The sequence below is a fragment of the Equus asinus genome, chromosome X, assembly GCF_041296235.1.
Source record: "Equus asinus isolate D_3611 breed Donkey chromosome X, EquAss-T2T_v2, whole genome shotgun sequence".
NCBI classification, from domain to species: domain Eukaryota; kingdom Metazoa; phylum Chordata; class Mammalia; order Perissodactyla; family Equidae; genus Equus; species Equus asinus.
The window spans coordinates 136,492,860-136,511,552 of NC_091820.1; the positions used below are offsets into that span (position 1 = coordinate 136,492,860).

General features: G+C 50.4%; 1 protein-coding gene across 4 annotated transcripts; it reads left to right on the plus strand.

The window, feature by feature from the left end:
• Window positions 1-5,772: 5,772 nt before the first annotated feature.
• On the plus strand, window positions 5,773-10,777 carry HMGB3 (high mobility group box 3). 4 transcript variants are annotated; one of them, XM_070502497.1, is made up of 6 exons: window positions 5,883-6,071; window positions 7,079-7,229; window positions 8,045-8,199; window positions 8,491-8,630; window positions 9,108-9,282; window positions 9,761-10,777. In XM_070502497.1, the coding sequence occupies exons 2-6, from the start codon at window positions 7,217-7,219 to the stop codon at window positions 9,899-9,901; spliced, it is 624 nt and encodes a 207-aa protein (XP_070358598.1). In that variant the 5' UTR covers window positions 5,883-6,071; window positions 7,079-7,216; the 3' UTR covers window positions 9,902-10,777. The 4 variants fall into 4 exon arrangements, with proteins under 4 accessions (XP_014702478.1, XP_070358598.1, XP_044619839.1 ...); XM_014846992.3 differs by lacking the exon at window positions 7,079-7,229 and having other exon boundaries at window positions 5,773-5,889; XM_044763904.2 differs by lacking the exon at window positions 7,079-7,229 and having other exon boundaries at window positions 5,889-6,071.
• The last annotated feature ends 7,916 nt before the right edge of the window (window positions 10,778-18,693 follow it).

An 18,693-nucleotide genomic window follows, 5' to 3' on the forward strand; every position in this document is an offset into this window, starting at 1 on the left:
TGAAGATAGGAGAATCATTCCCTCTGTGAAGCCCTCCGGCAATCCTAAGAACTTTGATGCCTTAAGGGACCCCAGGGAGCAGTTCCTGCTTCTCCTTTTCATGATGGCAAACTGAGGCCCAAAAAGAGGGAGTGAGGAGAATTTTTAAAATTGCAACTCCAGTCCCATTTTAGAGCAGCAGTCTTCAGCTCCCCTTCTCCCCACCGCAGGAATTTCTTTGGTTCAGGTGAAGAGAAACAGCTTGTACCTTTTCCCCAAGAGGGGGATACTGGCCCATTAGCTGCTCAGTGAGTCAGAGCGGGGGCCTTTGAATTACACGGGGCAGCACTGAAGGGCGTTATTAGCCAGTCAGAAACTCTGGGGCGGTGTGGCGGGGCTGGGGTGGGGGGTGATGAGAACCTGTTGCTGCTTTCTAGGTGGGAGGGGGTTGGGGGTGAGGTGGTCTAGACCTCGTAACTCAGCAGCGGGGTGAAGTCTTCAAGGCCTCACAAGGTAGGGCTGTTCCGGGAAAGGGGTGGGGACCAGTGGAGACGCCCCCACTGGAGTGTCCCCTCCTCTCCGTTCCCTTCTCCCCTGAGCTCTCTCCCAGGGCCGGGTGCCCGTGGGGGGGGGGGCAGGGACCCTTCATTTCATCTCCCTCTCCCCCACAGGCCCTGGCCTGCCTGACACTTCGCTGGCCCTCGATAAGCTTGTGGTGATTAGTATCGTGTTGCCACAGGGCAGCGATGTGGACAGGGAGCTGCATGAAAGCCTTTGGTGGCTGCCCGGCTCAGCTCCCTGCTGTCAGTCGCTGCGGAAGGAGCGGCGAGCTGGAGGAAGCTGGTGCCGCCCGACGGCGCGCCCTGTGCTGAGCGGCCTCGCTCTAGCGGCCCTTCTCAGGCCACCTCAGGGGAGGCCGCGGGGAGGCGGGGCGACGCCGGGCTCCGCGGCGCCAGGGTGGAGGGAAGGCCCGGCCTCGACGCTCGGTGGGGCAGTGACAAGCACGGGCCGCGTGCCAGGAGGCCCCGCGGCCCGCCCTGTGGCCACGCGGCGGCAGAGTCCGCCTGTTCCCCGTGGGCTCTCTCGAGGGCCAGCTCCGAACCTGGAACCCCTTCTTCTCCAGGGCGCTGGCTGCTCCTGCTATTTCGCCAATGGCCATTGCACCCACAGTGGAGCTGAGCTATTAACAGTAGGACCATGCGGCCGGCCTGTGGCTGAGTGGTTAAGTTCTCACGCTCCGCTTCGGTGGCCCAGGGTTTCGCTGGTTCGGATCTTGGGTGCGGACATGGCACCACTCGTCAGGCCATGCTGAGGCAGCATCCCACATGCCACAGCTAGAAGGACCCACAACTAAAACATACAACTATGTACTGGGGGGATTTGGGGAGAAAAAGCAATTAAAAAAAGAAGAAGATTGGCAACAGTTGTTAGCTCAGGTGCCAATCTTTATTAAAAAAAAAAAAAAAGAGTAGGACCAGCCTGACACTAAGGGTCAAGAGACCAGGCTTCCAGCCCTGGCTCTGCCGTTGACTCCGGTAGGGCCCTCTGTGTCAGGAGGAGGCTGGCCTAGAAGGCCTGGACGGTTCTTCCTAGCCGTGCTGCTCGACAAACCTTTTGTAACAGCCCTGGAGACCCTACCTACCTCTGAAAAGGCTTTCCTCCCTGTGGGAAAAAAGTGGAGTTGGAATGTAATTCCCAAAGACCGGCAGAGGGGGAGGGGAGAGAGGAGGGAGAAGGCTCGGAGCCTCGCACCAGGTCAGGCGGGGGTGAGCAGGGCGGGGCAAGGGCCCTAGCAAGCCCAGAAGGCCCCAGTTAAAGACTCCCTGCCTGTGAAGATCTGAACTGACAAAGGCTCCTAGATCCCTATGGAAAGGTAGGCTTCACTGGAGGATCTTCACAGCAAGTACCCTTCACATATTTAAAATGATTCAGCAATCCGTCCGCCCCTGCCCTGTATCCGCCCTGGCTGCATTTCCATGATACTTAAAAGGAGGCTGGGGGCCTGCCCCTGGCTGAGTGGTTAACTTCCAGCGCTTTGGCGGCCCAGGATTTTGGGGCTGGGATCCAGGGCGTGGAGTTAGCACCGCTCATCAAGCCATGCTGAGGCGGCGTCCCACATGGCGCAACCAGAGGGAGCTACAGCTAGAATATACAACTATGTACTGGGGGGCTTGGGGGAGAAGAAGAAGGAAAAAAAGATTGGCAACAGATGTTAGCTCAGGTGCCAATCTTTTAAAGAAAACAAAAAGGAGGCTGGCCTGGTTGGGGCTCAGGGATGTTGCTGTGAAGGCCTGGGGCAGACAGGGGCCGTGTAGGGGACCAGAGTTTCCTTTTTGTTGAATGATGAGGATTCCCCTTAATCTTTTTGGGGTCTTGAACTGACAGGAACTGAAAACCTCACTTTGTCCTGTTTCCTATTTCCTTTAGATGTTTTCCTAACCTCTCCAGGCAGCCAAGTGGCTTATGAGATTCTAGATTGAGGTTCCCCTGTGTGGATGGGCTTGGCGTGGTACTGGGCCTCACAGGTGAACCATGTGGTCAAGGTAATTTCCAGGGAGGGCCAGGGTACCCTCCAGCGCCTTGAGCAGTTGGAGCTACTTCCAAGCCACCAGGAATGGAGATTCACAGAGGAGGCAGCCTGCCTTGGGGCCCCTGAGTCCAGGCTACACCTGGGCACCCCTGACTTTCTGTCACTTTTTTTCACCTTCCAGATTGGTCTTTAGCTGGGGGGCCTTTTACTAGTGACAACCAGACCACCTTCACAAAACCCCTCCCTCACAAGTAGACTGGACAGTGGCTGGGGTGGATAAGATGGGTGAAATCACCTTTGACAGATGACACTGAGGCTGGAGAGGTGAGGTGACATGGCAGAAGGCACACTGGGAAGTCAGTGACAAAGCCCAAAGCCAAGGCCTTGCCCCTGCCTTCCAGCCCCACCCTCTCTTCACCTCATCTCCCTTCTGTTATTTATTAGTAGGCATTCAATACGTGCACAAGGAATTGAATTATGAGAGAGTTTCTGCTGAGGTAGGAACCCGCTAGGCTGAAGCCTGTGCTCAGGCACGCTGCCACAAAGAGGGGGTGCCGAGGAGAAAACCAAGCTGTGCGGAGCCTCCTAACCGAGACTCGTGGGGAAGGGATGGAGGAATCGGGGAGACTGGGCCTGAAGAAGACACGGACACTCAGGGTGATATGTGTCCTTGTCGGGGGCAGGGGCAGGGAACCATAGCAACCATCTTTGGATCTCTGACCCACTGGGCAATGTCATAGTCATGTTCTGTGAAGTTCCAACCACATCAACCATAGGTTTAAGCTTCAGGCCAAGTGCTTCGGCTTGACAGAAGGAGGAGCTTTCTCAGGAGCAGAGATGGAAAGGCTCCCTTGGAAGAAGGGGAGCAAACCTTTCATCATCCGAAGTATGTACACAGAAGTAGGAGACCAAGGGGCAGGGCTGTGGCAGCAGATGGGGAGGAATGGGTCTTGAGGGTGATGTCTCGACACCACTTATTGTAAGGTCTCTTCTGGCTGGGAGACACTCTTGTTTCTCTGGTTTGGCTGTCAAGCTGCTGCCTCTGGGAACGCCCTGGCTGTGCCCGGGGTGAGTGTGTACACGTGTGCTGCTTGTGAGTTGCCTGTGCTTATAAGTTGTGACCCTCACCATCCACTCAGGGGCCCGCCGAGTAGTTCCTGGTGGGCTCTGAGGCTGACCACTCTGGTTCCCCTGCCTTGGTGCCTGCCAACTGCCAAGTGCAGCTTCCCAGTGTGGGCAGTGGCTGGACCAGAAAGAGACCCCTGTCCTGCCTGAGACCCCAACTTGCACCTCTGGCCTAGAAAGGCCTGACAACATTGAGAGACTGGAGTACTCTGGCACAGGGGATGTACTGGTCAGATCATGTGTGGAGGCCCTGCTCCCCTCTGGGAAGGGCAGAGACAGGGAGGAGGGAGTGGCCTGGGAAGGTTGGACCCTGAGGACCTGATTGTAGAAGAAGCTGGAACTATCTGCCTAGAGAAGAGACTTGGCCTGCCATGAAATCTCTGAAGGGTGAGGGATTGGACTGTGGGTAGGATGGTGACCCCAAGGTTCAGAGATTGCCTGAGATGGAAAAGACAACCCAGAAGGGAGGTGGTAAGCTTCCTATGAGTGGGGGTATGCAAGCAGAAGGTAGGCAGCCACTCAGCTAGCTCTAACAGGGCAGAGGATTAGACAGGTGGCTTTCAGATATCCGCATTCCTGAGAGTCTGTAAAGTGGGGACCTAGGAAAGTGACTTGATACCTGTTGGTTCTTGTCAAAAGCAGCACAATCTTTGCGTTTCAATTTCAGTTGGATCCCTAATGGTGGGGGCCTAGCAGCGCTACCTGCAGGGACACAGGCTTGCCCAGGAGGTTCAGAGGAGTTGGCAAGAGCTGGGTGGGGGTGGGGAGGCAGATGCCTTGTGAGGTCGGCTCCCTTGCACACCTGAAACTCAGCCACAGTTTCTGGAAACAGCATTTGGAAAACTCATCTTCTGGTGGGTTTCATTTCTAAATATGGAAATTATAAATAGCTAGCTATATTGGCCTTTCAAAGTACTTTGGATAGGGAACTTCCTATAGAAAAACTCATGATGCCTCTTCCATTATTTTCTTCAAATTTCAACCCTTAAAATGTGCTCCTTTTTTCTCACTCTTTTTCTTCCATTCTTTCCAGGAAACGCATGGTACCTCAAAGAGGGAAGGGCCCTCAGATATTTTTCAACAGGGCTGAATATAGCATTTGGAGTGGGACATTTCTTCCTCTTGTGTGCCTGCCCTGTGCAATGCAGGACCTTTAGCATCCCTGGCCATCCCCTCCTCTCATTAAATTCCCTCAACGACTCCCAGTCATGGGGCATTTCCAAATACCTCTTAGAGGTGACACTGCCTCATCCTGCACACACTTTGAAAACCATTGCTTGAATCCCCCAAAAGTAGTGACTTGCTCAAGGCCATAACACCAGCCAGTGGCAAAGCTGAGGCCAAGTCAAATCCCATTTATTTATTCCAAGAACTTTTATTCTTCACTAGGGTGTGTGCCAGGAGAGCAGAGGGAACGCGGGCCTGAACTGAGGCAATGAAAAGGGGACTCCCTGACTACAAAACAATTTCTCTCTTGGCTTTTGCCAAACTCCGTTTTCCTCCGCTAGCCCACCTAGCTCGCCGTTTTCGCAAGTGCAGGCACAAATAGACTTTCTGGCAATTAGTGGGAAGAGCCTAGTTAAGCCCGATCTGCAGGAGCAGAGTCAGGTCCCTTTCGAGCGGGGCAGCGGCGTCCGAGTGCCGAAACCCCAAGGTCTCGGCGAGCGAACAGTTGCCTTCCACCGGCACCGAGGAGCGAGCTGTGGCCAGGCCCCTGCCGCGGAGGCGCGGCAGGACTGGGTAGAGGTAGAGTACGGTCGACCCTCGCTTATCGGCCCGCGGAGGTTTCCCGGGGCTGTGTGGGGTGCCTGGGGGCCAGGAGGGCCCAGGCCAGGGTGCGGCGGGAGCAGTGGGCTGCGCGGCCAGGCTCGACCTCTTCCTGCCATGCCAGACCCGAGGCCGCCGGGACTGGCGGAGCCATCTCTCCGAAGTCCTTTGAGATCCCAGCTTGGTTCGAACACGGGGGCACGGGGGTTGGGAAGGCGAGAATATTATTATTCCTCTGTTTTGCCTCCGCAGGCAGCGCCGGCGGGTTGTTCTGTTTGAATGAATGATCCCAGTGGCCGCGCCCAATAGGCGCCCGAGCCTGTTTAATATGCATGAGGCCCGCGGCCAATGGCCGGGCGAGGAGGCTGTTTTAAACGGCGGAGCCCGCTGGCCAATCAGGCGGCTCTCGTGGAGGCAGCTAGCGCGAGGCTGGGGAGCGCTGAGCCGCGCGTCGTGCCCTGCGCTGCCCAGACTAGCGAACAATACAGGTACGTTTCGCACCGCCCGCGCCCGCTGCCGCCGCTGCCGCCGCAGCGCCCGCACAACTTTCCGGCCCGCGCCGCCGCGAGCGCGCCCCGCCGCCGCCTCCCCCTGCCTCTCCTCCCCGCGCCCTTCCCGCCCCCTTCGCCTTCCCTCTTGCTAGGTGGCCGGGAAGGAAGAAGCAATTCAGGTGTTTCAACTTTTCACTGCTTCAGCCCGAGCTCCCCGCTGTCGGGGCTGGGCTCCCTCCGCCGAGCCGCCCTCGGCCGCCGCCCCCGGCGCAGCGGCCGAGGGGCCAAGGACCCCCGAGGCCAGATGTTCGGGCAGCTGCGGCGGCGGCGCGAGCCGAGGGACGGCTGCGGGCTCGGGCGGCGCGCGTCCGGGCGCCGGGCGGCGGCGTTGGGAAGGGGGCCAGGTGCTGGCCGGCCCGGGATACACTCCGCGGGGGGCGGGCGGCCGGTGCCCTCCGGGGGCTGCGGCGCGGGCAAACTTCGCTCCCCGGCTCGGCCGGGCGCCGCGCGAGCCCGCGGGCTGCACTGCTGCTTCTGCATTAACATGGCCGTCGCGGGAGCGCCCGGCGGCCCCGCAGGGGGGGCGCAGGCCGGCCGTCCCCCGCTCGCCGCCTGCCCGCTGGGCACCGCCGCCGCCGCTGCCGCCGCTGCTAACATGGCTGGCGCGGTGCTGGCTCCGGCCAGGGAGGACAGGCGGGCGGGGCGGGCGGCGGGGGCTCCCGGGCGGGCTCTGGCCTCGGCCCCGGCGCCCGCGGCCCGGGGCTGGCGGCGTGGAGGGCCGGGGGCGCCGCCGCGGGCTCCGGCGCGGCCGAGCGTCATGGCTGCACGGGCGCCTTTGTTATCCCGAGGAGTGCGCCCCGCGCCGGCAGGGGGGTCCGGCCGCGGCCCCCGCAGCCCCGCGCCCCCAGGCGGCCCGGGCGGGGCGGGGCGGGGCGGGGCGGGGGCCGGCGAGCGGGCGGCGGGGCCCGGACCGCTTTGTTCGCCGCCGCCGCCGCCGCCTGCGCCGGCCGCGCGCGGATCAGCCATTTTAGCGAGCGGGACTCGGAGGCACGGCGGGCGCCACCATCGCCGCCGCTGCTGCCGGCCGGCTCCGCGCCCCCAGCGCGCTGCTGCCACCCCCGCCCCCGGCCCCGCGCGCCCCCCGGGGGTGGCAGCGGCAGATTTCAGGGGCACTTTCTTTCATCAGGAAGCTTTTGACAAAATGGAAGGTGAATTATGGGTGTCCGGGTGACCGAGCGCGGGGCCGAGCCCGGCTGCCCGCTGCTGGCCCGGGGCTGCCTGGTGCCCCGTCCCGCCCCACCCGCGCAGCCACTGCGGAGCCCTGATGCAGCCCCTAGGTCAGGCCCCGCAAAGGGGAGCGCTTTAGTTTTACATGATGACCTTGGGTGTGGGAAAAGGAAAAGATGGCGGGAAGCTGGGGGGTGGGACAGGGACGATGACACGCCACAGCTGCATTTTTATTTGGAAACTTTGGAGAAAGTATTTGTGGCTGGACACGCGTTCCGCTTTACACATGAGCAAGGCTAGCCCTTTTGGTATCCCCTCCCCCTTTAGATAATGACAAAGTGACACATTTGAACTAATACTACAAGGGATATCGGCTCACTTGCCAGATCACCCTTGTAAAAGCCATTTTTATAAGCCAAAACGCATAAACAATGGTGAAATTTCAGATGTTCCCTGTTTCCCGTTCTGCTTTGATCCTGTGTTTAGCAGCGGTGACAATATTTTTGTCTCTAACACAGGAGTTAAACAGATGACCAGCTAGCCTTAAGTCGTTGGTTTCAAGCTTCTGTCATCCGCCTGCGCCCTTCCCACTTTGTGGTTGTAGTTTCCAAAACGTAGTAGTTCAGAATTGGAATGTAGCGCCGAGCCACCCCGCTTGGGTCGGTTCCATTTGGAGAACTTGATCGCTCTCGGAGAAGTAACTCGCAAACCAGCGCGCTTCATGCTGGTCAAAAGTTAAATGACAAGCGACAGTGAGGCTGATTTCCTCCCCACTCTGCCTTCAGCTGCCAGTGGCCTCAGGCATGGGGGATGCTTCCTAGGAACACCTTGATTTGAAGTTTGCTCTGCCTTCCGTATATCTTGTAGGTCTGTTCTATTCATTGTATTTGTTTTTCTTTGTCTCTCTTCCTTCCATCCATCACAGTCAGGATGGCTAAAGGTGATCCCAAGAAACCAAAGGGCAAGATGTCTGCTTATGCCTTCTTTGTGCAGACGTGCAGAGAGGAACATAAGAAGAAAAACCCAGAGGTCCCTGTCAATTTTGCAGAATTTTCCAAGAAGTGCTCTGAGAGGTGGAAGGTATTTTTCTTTTGCGTCCTTCAAGCTCATCTTAGCTGGATTACACACCTCGGGGTTACTTACCTTCAGAGCAGCCCCAGGTGGCTGCTTTCTTCCTCTTTCCTTTGCTTTATCTCGCCTGTCTTTAGAATTGTGTTGTGCGTGCTTTTATTTTTTAAGACTCTTACAAGGGTTTAAGGCCTTCATCCCCTTTTGCAGGCGGTTATAGCGGCTGCCACTTTAATTACAGGACAGCTGAACAGGTATGTGCTGCCCTGCGTTGAGGAATTTAACAGGTCCTGTTCTTTGCAGACTATGTCTGGGAAAGAGAAGTCTAAATTTGATGAGATGGCAAAGGCAGATAAAGTACGCTATGATCGGGAAATGAAGGATTATGGACCAGCTAAGGGAGGCAAGAAGAAGAAGGACCCTAATGCCCCCAAAAGGCCACCGTAAGTGACTGTAGGATTCAGGATAACCGTTAAGAGCTTTCCTTCTGCTTGATAGATATTCCAGAGAGCACTTTACCCAAAAAATGTCGAGATAACCACTGCAAGACATTCTGTTCTTTGAGCTTTAAAATGCGCTGCAAGGGAAGTCCGCAGTTAAGGCTGAGGGGTTTGTGAGCTGTGTGCATGTGGCGGTTGCCTGTTGGCCTTTCCGCCGGGAAGAAGGCAGCCGAGTTCTGGGTGTCAGGGTCCTACCCCTTTCCCAGTAGCTGAGAGATTGAGGAAGCACCGTATGTTTCTGAAGCATCTTAAACATTCTGGAGCCTGTAACTTTGTATCATTGGATATGGTATCGCACGTTTCTTTCCTTTAGTGGGGGGGCCAGCGGGGGGAACTATGTGGGGTCAGGAACGTGGGATTTCAAGTTAAGCTCATGTTTTTCTGAGTTCTCATCTCGTTTATACAATTCTCTCCCACAAGGTCTGGATTCTTCCTGTTCTGTTCAGAATTCCGCCCCAAGATCAAATCGACAAACCCTGGCATCTCTATTGGAGATGTGGCAAAGAAGCTGGGTGAGATGTGGAATAACTTAAGTGACAGTGAAAAGCAGCCTTACAACAATAAGGCGGCAAAGCTGAAGGAGAAGTACGAGAAGGTGAGGTGGCCCGGAGTGTTCCCAGCTCAGTCAGGGGCCAGCCTGGCAGCATGGCCGGCCGAGCAGTCAGCTGCCCAGGGTCTGGGTGGGTTGTGGGGCGTAAGGCTGCTTTGCTGGGCTGAGTCATTAGGATAGCGTGCAAGGGCCCGTCTCTGTGCAAGATCAGCCGTGTGTGCTGGTGTTCAGGCCTCTGACAGCTTAAAAAATTTGATAACATATGGGATGCCGTGGGCACAGGACTTGATAGTGCTATTAACATGAATTAAAGGACCCTTGAAAACCCGTTAACTTTTACATTTGAATGGCTGAGACCCAAATTTGTATCTGGAAACAAATACTTCGAAGAGCAGCCCCATCTCGGTTGTTTCCAGTTCCTGCTTGCTTGTTCTGAGGTGGGGCCTGCAGGTTTGTATCCTTTGCTGAAACGGCTGCAGGAGAGCTCGTCTACTCATTTGGAATGTGTCCCTGTTCCTTCTAGGATGTGGCCGACTATAAGTCTAAAGGAAAATTTGATGGTGCAAAGGGTCCTGCTAAAGTTGCCCGGAAAAAGGTGGAAGAGGAAGATGAAGAAGACGAGGAGGAAGAGGAGGAGGAGGAGGAGGAGGAAGAGGATGAATAAAAAAACTGTTTATCTGTCTCCTTGTGAATACCTTAGAGTAGGGGAGCGCCGTAATTGACACATCTCTTATTGGAGAGGTGTCTGTTGCCCTCATTAGGTTTAATTACACAATTGGATCATGATCATATCGTAGTCTCTCAAAGTGCTCTAGAAATTGTCAGTGGTTTACATGAAGTGGCCATGGGTGTCCGGAGCACCCTGAAACTGTATCAAAGTTGTACATATTTCCAAACATTTTTAAACTGAAAAGGCTCTCGTGTTCTCCTCACTCTGTGCACTTTGCTGTTGGTGTGACAAGGCATTTAAAGATGTTTCTGGCATTTTCTTTTTTTAATTTGTAAGGTGGTGTTAACTATGGTTATTGGCTAGAAATCCTGAGTTATCGACTGTACATATCTATAGTGTGTAAAAAGAACAAAACAACCGAGACAAACTCTTGATGCTCCTTGCTTGGCGTTGAGGCTGTGGGGAAGATGCCTTTTGGAGGGGCCGTAGCTCAGGGCGTGCACTGTGAGGCTGGACCTGTGGACACTGCAGTGGGCATCCATTTAGCTTCAGGTTGTCTTGTTTTTGTATATAGTGACATAGCATTCTGCTGCCATTCTTAGCTGTGGAGAAGGGGGGTCAGCTGGCATGAGAAGTGTTTGGATCTTTTTTAGTTAAGTGCGGTAGTTTTAAACTGTTTGTTTTTAAACAAACCGTAGAACTCTTCATTGTCAGCAAAGCAAAGAGCCACTGCATCAATGAAAGTTCAAGAACCTTCTGTACTAAATACAATTTGCAACGTTCTGTTATTTTTTTGTATGTTTAGAATGCTGAAATGTTTTTGAAGTTAAATAAACAGTATTACATTTTTAAAACTGTTCTCTATTATAACAGTCTAAATTTCTGACTCACAGCAGTCTTAGCAGTGAAACAACCCACTCCATTGTATTTGGCGACTAACTTCCCTGTAAATCTGGTGACGTCTCTTGTTCTTGGTGTGGCCCGCTTCCTTAGGTCGGAGGTGAAGTGGGCTCCTTGAAGCTGCTGCGTGATTCTGTTTGTCCGAGCGGCATCGAGATGAAGTCTGGACTGTTGAATGTAGGAGCTAAGGGAACTCGACACAGGCAAGGGTTAGCAGCCTTCAGAGATACAGGTCGGTGGTGGTTACAATTGAGGCTGATGACTACGTAGGTTTAATTGGTTTTTTTTTTGCCTCACCCCACCTCCCACACTGTGGGGCCAAATTTGTCACTAAACAGCCAAAATGTCCTCCGAGGGTATGGTTTGTCAAATATTCAGGCTTTATTTTTCCTCTTACACCTCCCCCCCCCCCCCACCCCCGTCAGTACATGGAACAGAACATTATTTTTTCTGCTCAACAATTGATGTCTTGAGTTGCTGCTTCTGTCTCCTGGACCCCAGTGAAGGGGGGTGGGGTAGGAAGCGGTATCTGTTTTTTTTCTCTACTTCAAGAAACCGAGCACCCCGAGGAAGATTGCTGGGGCTCCTATCATAGGCTCCATCTTGGGGCCCCCAGCTGCAGGCTAGGCTGATGGAATCAATTTGTTCCTAAGTGGTAAATGCATCATATGAAAAGTAGAATGGCCTACCCACAATTTGAGTTCATTCATTGGAAACATAGATTGTTGTTAAATGTTCTTAAACTGGAAGAAGCTTGGTTTGTGTTTCAGTGGTTTTTTTTCCATGTTGGTAGATAGTGTTAAATTTTGTCCAAGTTGGGGTGAGGGGTGGTGGCTGCAGTGGCAAATGGGGATATTAAATATCATTTCGAGGGCTGGTGTGAACATACATCTTAACTGTTGGCAGTGATGAAGGGGACTTTGTTGGGGGTGAGTGTTGGTCTTGCCTAGCATTAATACTCAAATATGTGTGTTTGAGGCCGTGAAGCACTCGGGAGTGTTTTAATGACGTTACTCAGGAGAAAGCAGCTTTTTCTTAAAATTCCCTACTTGGAACCTTGCATGTCTGCAGGTGGTGTCCTCCCCACCCTGTCAGGTCTTGGATAAGTATTGGTCATGGTCGTTGGCCTGATCTCTAATCTGTATTCATAGCCATTTCTTCTTATAGTAGCACTGTTTGTCCTAAATGTGTTTTTCTAGAAAATGACCACTAGTTTAAAAACCCTCGATTCTGAGGTTTGCCCAGAGACACTTGTTCTGGGATTGCCCCTCCCGCTTCAGCCGTGCCCTCATCACTTTCCTGCAGCGATTGCTTGGAATGGTAGGCTAAACCTGCTGCTGCCCCCCACACAGTGTCCCAGGCTAAGATTTGGGAGCTGTGGCCAACCTCGTCAAATAGGGAAGAGAAGCTCAACTTGTAAGCACAAAGGAGAGACTTCTTACTAAGCGGTGCCCCTCTAGCTGGTTGTAACTGACATGCCAACTATGGAAGGGCGCAGACTGGAAGAGGGTGCCTTTCTTTTGTGCTCACGCTCTGGTTAAACAAAAGTGGTCTTTGCTGAAGCAGGCATTTCGTTCTGAAGAGACTCAAGGCCACTTGGCCCATTAGCTGCTTGCGGAAAGACTACTACTTTATGGTTTTCACCCCATCACAAGATTGCTCCTTAAAGGAATGATGCTCTGTAGCTTCTCTGAGATGCTACAAGCGGCGTGGTGTCACCACCGAAGACTTTGGCTTAGCTTGATTTCTGGACCCACAGTATGTGTTCTTGCAATGCCAACCTGTGAACTTTTTTTTTTAATCAAAAAGAGCACTGCTTTCTCTAACCGCTTCTCTCTCTACCAAGCCCTTAACCCCATTCTTGAATGATGTTTTATCCTTTGGAAAGAACAAGGCTGTGATGTAGGAACTATTGTCTGTGTCTCCTGTATGTCTGTTCTTGTCACAAATGTATTTGGGGACGTTGGATGCATTCATTTTCTGTAATAAAGTTTCTTAATCAGTCTTCCCAAAAAGTAATCAGTGGGCTGTCTGCAATCTTTTTGAGATACTGAGCCTCTGTATTTTGGGTTGATTATAATCAAGGTTTTAGAAGTTCAGCCTTCGCTGTGACCATAGACCTATCGTCTAATGGAAAGATACCATCAAAAAGGGCAAGTGTTAAGGACTGCAAAGCCCCTAGATCAACCCTTCAGCCAGAGGAGTAGGGGGAAGTTGGCTCTGGAGCTGTATGCCAGGATAAATATGCAATTTGCAGAATGCTAATGAACTGCTCTTGATACAGTGGCTGGGTCCTTGTAATCAGCCAGCCCTGCCAACCAGGGCTCCCTGAGGCTGAGGGTCGGGGCTTAGTTGGCTGACAGAGCCAGGCCCAACAAGGAGTTCTGGATGAGAGCCATGGGGTCCACTTGCTCTTGGCTTCTGGTTTTCTGTGGAGTCCAGGACTACTTGGGAGGGAATGGCTGGCAGGCTGGCTTAGTAGCCCCAGGCTTCCTTTCCTGCTTCAACCAGAGCAACAACCCCCCCCCCCCCCCAACCCGGCCCTGTTTTGTATCTTGAGCATCCTCCTAAGATTTCAGCTTAAAAAAGAAACTGAGACACCCTGTCGATAATAGAAAAGAATAGAAGTCCACATCATCTCAATAGATTCATAAAAAATTCGATAAAATCCAACACCCTTTCACGATTAAAAAAACACTCAGAAAACTGGGAATAGAAGCTACCTTCCTTAACCTGATACAGAGCACTTAGGAAAACCCACAGCTAATATACTCAATGAAAGACTGAAAGCTTTCCCCCTGAGTTCAGGAACAAGACAAGGATGCCCACTTATGCCGCTTCTATTCATCACTGTACTAGAAGTTGTGGCCAGGTCAATTAGGGAAAAAAATCCAGACTGGCAATGAAGGAGTAAAGCTATGTGTATTTGTAGTTGACCTAATCTTGTATATGGACAATCCTAAGGAATTTCCAAACAAAACTGTCAGAACGAATAAATGAGTTCAGTGAAGTTGCAGGATACAAGATCAATATGTAACAATTTCTTGTATTTCTATACATTAGCAATGAACAATTTGAAAATGAAACTAAGTAAACAATTCCATTTACCATAGTACCAAAAAGAATAAAATACTTAGTAATAGATTTAAAAGAAGTGCAAAACCATGTACAGGGAAAACTAAAAACTTTAAAAACTTGAAAGACATAAAGAAATGGAAAGACATCACATGTTAATGGGTTGAAACACAATATCGTTAAGGTGGCGGTACTCCCCAAACTGATCTATAGATTAAACATGATCCCTCTCAGAATCCTAGCTGGCTTCTTTGTAGAAATTGACAAGGTGATCCTGAATTTTGTATGGAAATTTAAGGGACCCAAGATAGTCAGAACAATCTTGAAAAAGAACAAAGTTGGAGGACTCAGACTTCAAGATTTCAAAACTTACCACAAAGCTACAGTAATCAAGACTGTAAAGACAGACATATAGACCGATGGAATAAAACTGAGAGTCCAGAATTACACCCATGAACTATTGGTCAACTGATTTCCAACAAGGGTACCAATACCATCCTATGGGGGAAAGAAGAGCCTTTCAAACAAACGGTGTTGGGACAATGGGGTATTCATATGCAAAGGAATGAATTTTGATCCCTACCTGGCACCGCATACAAAAAATTAATTTAAAATGGATCAAAGACCTAAATGTAAGAGCTGAAACTATACAACTCTTAGGAAGAGACGTAGGCGTACCTCTTTGTGATCTTGGATCTGGCAGTGGGTTCTTAGGCCGCCCAAAGCACAAAGCAACTGAAAACAGAAGACAAACTCAACTTCATCAAAATGAAGAAAACTTGGATGCTTCAAAAAGTACCATTGGGAAAGTGAAAAGGCAACCTACAGAATGCGAGAAAATATTTGCAAATCACGAATCTGATAAGAATATAGTTCCCAAAATATTTAAAGAACTATTACAACTCAATAATAAAAAGACGACACAATTAAAAAATGGGCAAAAGATCTGAATAGACATTTCTACAAATAAGATGTACAAATGACCAAAAGCACATGAAAAGATGCTCAGCATCATTAGCCATCAGGAAAATGCAAATCAAAACCATAATGAGATACCACTTCATTCCCACTAGCACGGCTATAATACTAATATAGAAAGGAAAATAACTAGTGTTGATGAGGTTGTGGAGAAATTGGAACCCTTGTACATTGCCGGTGGGAACATGAAATGGTGCAGTCACTGTGGAGAACAGTTTGGTCCCTCAATAAATTAAACATGGAATGTGAACATAGACTATGGCCCAGCAATTGCACTCCTAGACATACAGCCAAAGAACTGAAATCAAGTATTCAAATAAAAACTCATACATGAATGTTCATAGCACTATTCATAATAGTTAAAAGGTGGAAACAATCCAAATGTCCATCAAGTGATGAATGGATAAACAAAATGTGGTCTATCCTACAATCAAATATTATTGAGCCATAAAAAGTAATGAAGAACTGACACATGCTACCACACAGATGAACCTTGAAAACATTATGTGAATGGAAAGAAATCAGTCACAAAAGGCATATGATCCCATTTATATGAAATGCCCAGAGTAGGCAAATCTATAGAGACAGAAAGTAGATTAGGGTTGCCAGGGCTGGGGATCGTTGGGGGGAAATGGGGAGTGACTGCTAATGGCATGGTATGGGGTTTCTTTTGGGGAAAGTGAAAATGTTCTAAAATTGGATAGTGGTGATGATTGTACAACTCTGTAAATATAGTAAAAATTGTGTACTTTAAATGGGTGAGTTTTATGGAATGTAAATTATATCTTAGTAACACTGTTGAAACTAAATAGTTGGAAAATTCCAGTATAAAGGAAAATGTTAAAGGACAGAGGGAGAATGTTCAATTGATGCACCAAGGTCCCCTGGGCAGAGAGAAGGAATGGATCCAGAGTAAACTTCAAGGAATTGGACTTTTTAAAAACTTTTTATTGAGATTATGATAGTTTACAACCTTGTGAAATTTCAGTTGTACATTATTGTTAGTCATGTTGTAGGTGCACCACTTCACCCTTTGTGCCCTCCCCCCACACTCCCCTTTCCCCTGGTAACCACTAATCTCTTCTGTCTACGTGTTTAATTTCCACCTATGAGTGGAGTCATACAGAGACTGTCTCTATCTGGCTTATTTCACTAAACATAATACCCTCCAGGTCCATCCATGTTGTTGTGAATGGGACGATTTTATCCTTTTTTATGGCCGGTAGTATTCCATTGTATATATATACCATATCTTCTTGAAGGGAATTGGACTTTTACAGAAGGGAGGTCACTAGAGTTGTTGGTAGGAAGTGATGGAGTACCCATCTGGCAATTTTATTTCCTTGTGAAGTTTATGGTGAGGGGAGCAGAGAGGAAGGGTGAAGTTTGAAGCAGGCTTGGCTGGCACAGTGCAATGAAGACAGGAGAAGTGGGTTCTGAGATGGGAGTACTCAGTACAGTTACATGCTGCTGAGAGGTCAAGCGATGCAGTGACGGAAAGGTATTTATTATTATTATTATTATTATTTTTGAGGAAGATCGACCCTGAGCATGCCTTGATAAGTGGTGCATAGGTCCATGCCCAGGATCCAAACCGGTGAACCCCAGGCTGCCGAAGTGGAGCACGCGAATTTAGCCACTGCGCCACTGGGCTGCCCCGACAGAAAGGTGTTTTTGCACTTTATAGCATGGGGAGCCTGGTTGGCCTTCTGACAGCTGGCTCAGGGGAGTGATGGAGATGGGGACCTGACCCTAGTGTGAGGGGGTTGAGAGAGTAGACCTAGAATGAAGACAACTCTTTTGGGAAGTATGGTTGTGTGGAGGTGGGCCTGGGATGAGGAGCAGAATCAGAGTGAGTTTTTTTGTTTGTTTGTTGTTGCTCTTGTTTTCAAGACAAGTGAGTCATGAGAGGTTGTGATCGATGATGACACTACCTGTACATTGCCCCTGAGCTCCAGACCCGTAGATCCGATTGTCTCCTTGACAAGCCACTTGGATGACCCACAGGCACCTTCAATTCCACATTTTCAAAACTAAGCTCATCATCTCCCCTCAAATCTATTCTTCACCGCAGCCTGCAATCTGGAACTCCACCCAGGCTCCTTCTCTCACCCTTGACAGTCAATCCTTCCCAAATCCTGTCCATTGTATTTCCTAAAATATCTTGGATCCACCCCTCCTCTCATTCATGCTGTCAGTGTAGGTAAATCTCTTGTCTTCAAATTCTCCCATTCTCTCTTGGGGCTAGACTAGAACTTACATTTTCAGGCTTTTGCTTATCACTTTCCCCGCAGGGAAATCGCCAAGTCTGATGCCCTGGTTGGATCTGTGTGTTATAGTACCATCAGAGCTGGAGTGTTAGAGCTGGAGACACGTGGTAGCTCAGGTCCTCACTATCTTTTGTCTGGATGGATGAGTGTAACAGCTGCCCAAGTGCTTCTCTGCTTTCCCTCTTACCTTACTCCATCCCAGACCTTGTATGACTACTGACACATAGTTGGTGCACGATACATATTCATTGAATAAATAAATGGATAAATGAATGAATGGATAGGGACAGATGAGGGGAAATGTCAGCAGGGGTAGACTTATAGGCCTTCTTAAGAATTTTGAACTGTCCTGGGTCAATGGTGAGCATTTAAGAATTTTCATATGTTGGTGTTTGGGGGGCAGTGGATGGTGATATGATCAGATGTGTATTGAAGTTAAATTATACTGGCATCTGTGAGGAGAATAGAAGACACGGGGAGGGGCAAGATGGAAGCAGGGTGTTAGTATAAGCCCTCTGCTACAAAGAGTAACCCTCAATTCTTAGTGACTTAACATAATAAAATGTTTACATCTCACTGACATTACAGTCCAATCAGATATTTGGCAGGCAGCCTTCCATATTGTGACTCAGGGATCCTGGCTACTTCCATTTGTGGTGCCACCATCTTCAGTCCATGACCTCCATGTCACTGCAGAATAAAAAGGCTTTAGGATGAGGCCTGAAAGTGGCATTACATCACTCTTGCCCACATTCCATGGTTCCTAACTGAACTGCAAGGGCAGTTGGGAGATGTGGTCGTTCTGTGTGCCCAGAGAGAAAATGAAATGAGTTTGTGAACCCATAGCATTTTCTTTGCCGTGCAGGGAGATGGCATAGAGGGTGGTTGTAGGAGTCTATCTAGAGATGCTGGGGGCTTATACAAGAGTGCTGGTGATAAGGGCAGAAAAGTGTATAGTTGGACTCAAGAGATATTTGGAATAACTGGGATTTGGTGGGGGACTGGACACAGGGGATAAGGAAGAAGGAGGAATTTGGAATGAGTCTATTTTTCTCACTTGGGACACTGGAGGGATGGCGGAGTCTTTCAAAAAGATAGAGCCCCTGAGGAGAAGCAGGTTTGAGAGGGAATCATCTCAAAGCTTAGCAGTGTTCAAAAAGGGTAACAGGTCCAAGCTCACGTTTCCCCACAAGGGGAAGTTTGTAACTTGGAATCACAGACCATTCATGCTGTCATCTAAGATTTTCCCTCTTAGGACTAGTCTGGAATTTGTATTTTTCAGGCTTTTTCCATCAGTTTCCCTCCAGGGAAATCTCCAGCTCTGACACCCTGGCGGGATCTGTCTGCTATGGTATGATCTTACCACAGCGTCAGAGCCAGAAATTTCCCTGGAGGGAAACTAAATCTCTTGGGCTAGAAGGGGGCTTCCCCTTTTCCACACTCATACTACTAAGTCTGTTTCTAAGCTGGGAGGATTTGAGGAAAAGCTCAAAGGACCTTCCTGTTTGTGGCCGCAGGCCACAGTTGGTTTTTTCAGTCCACACGGGAAATATGGGATGCACA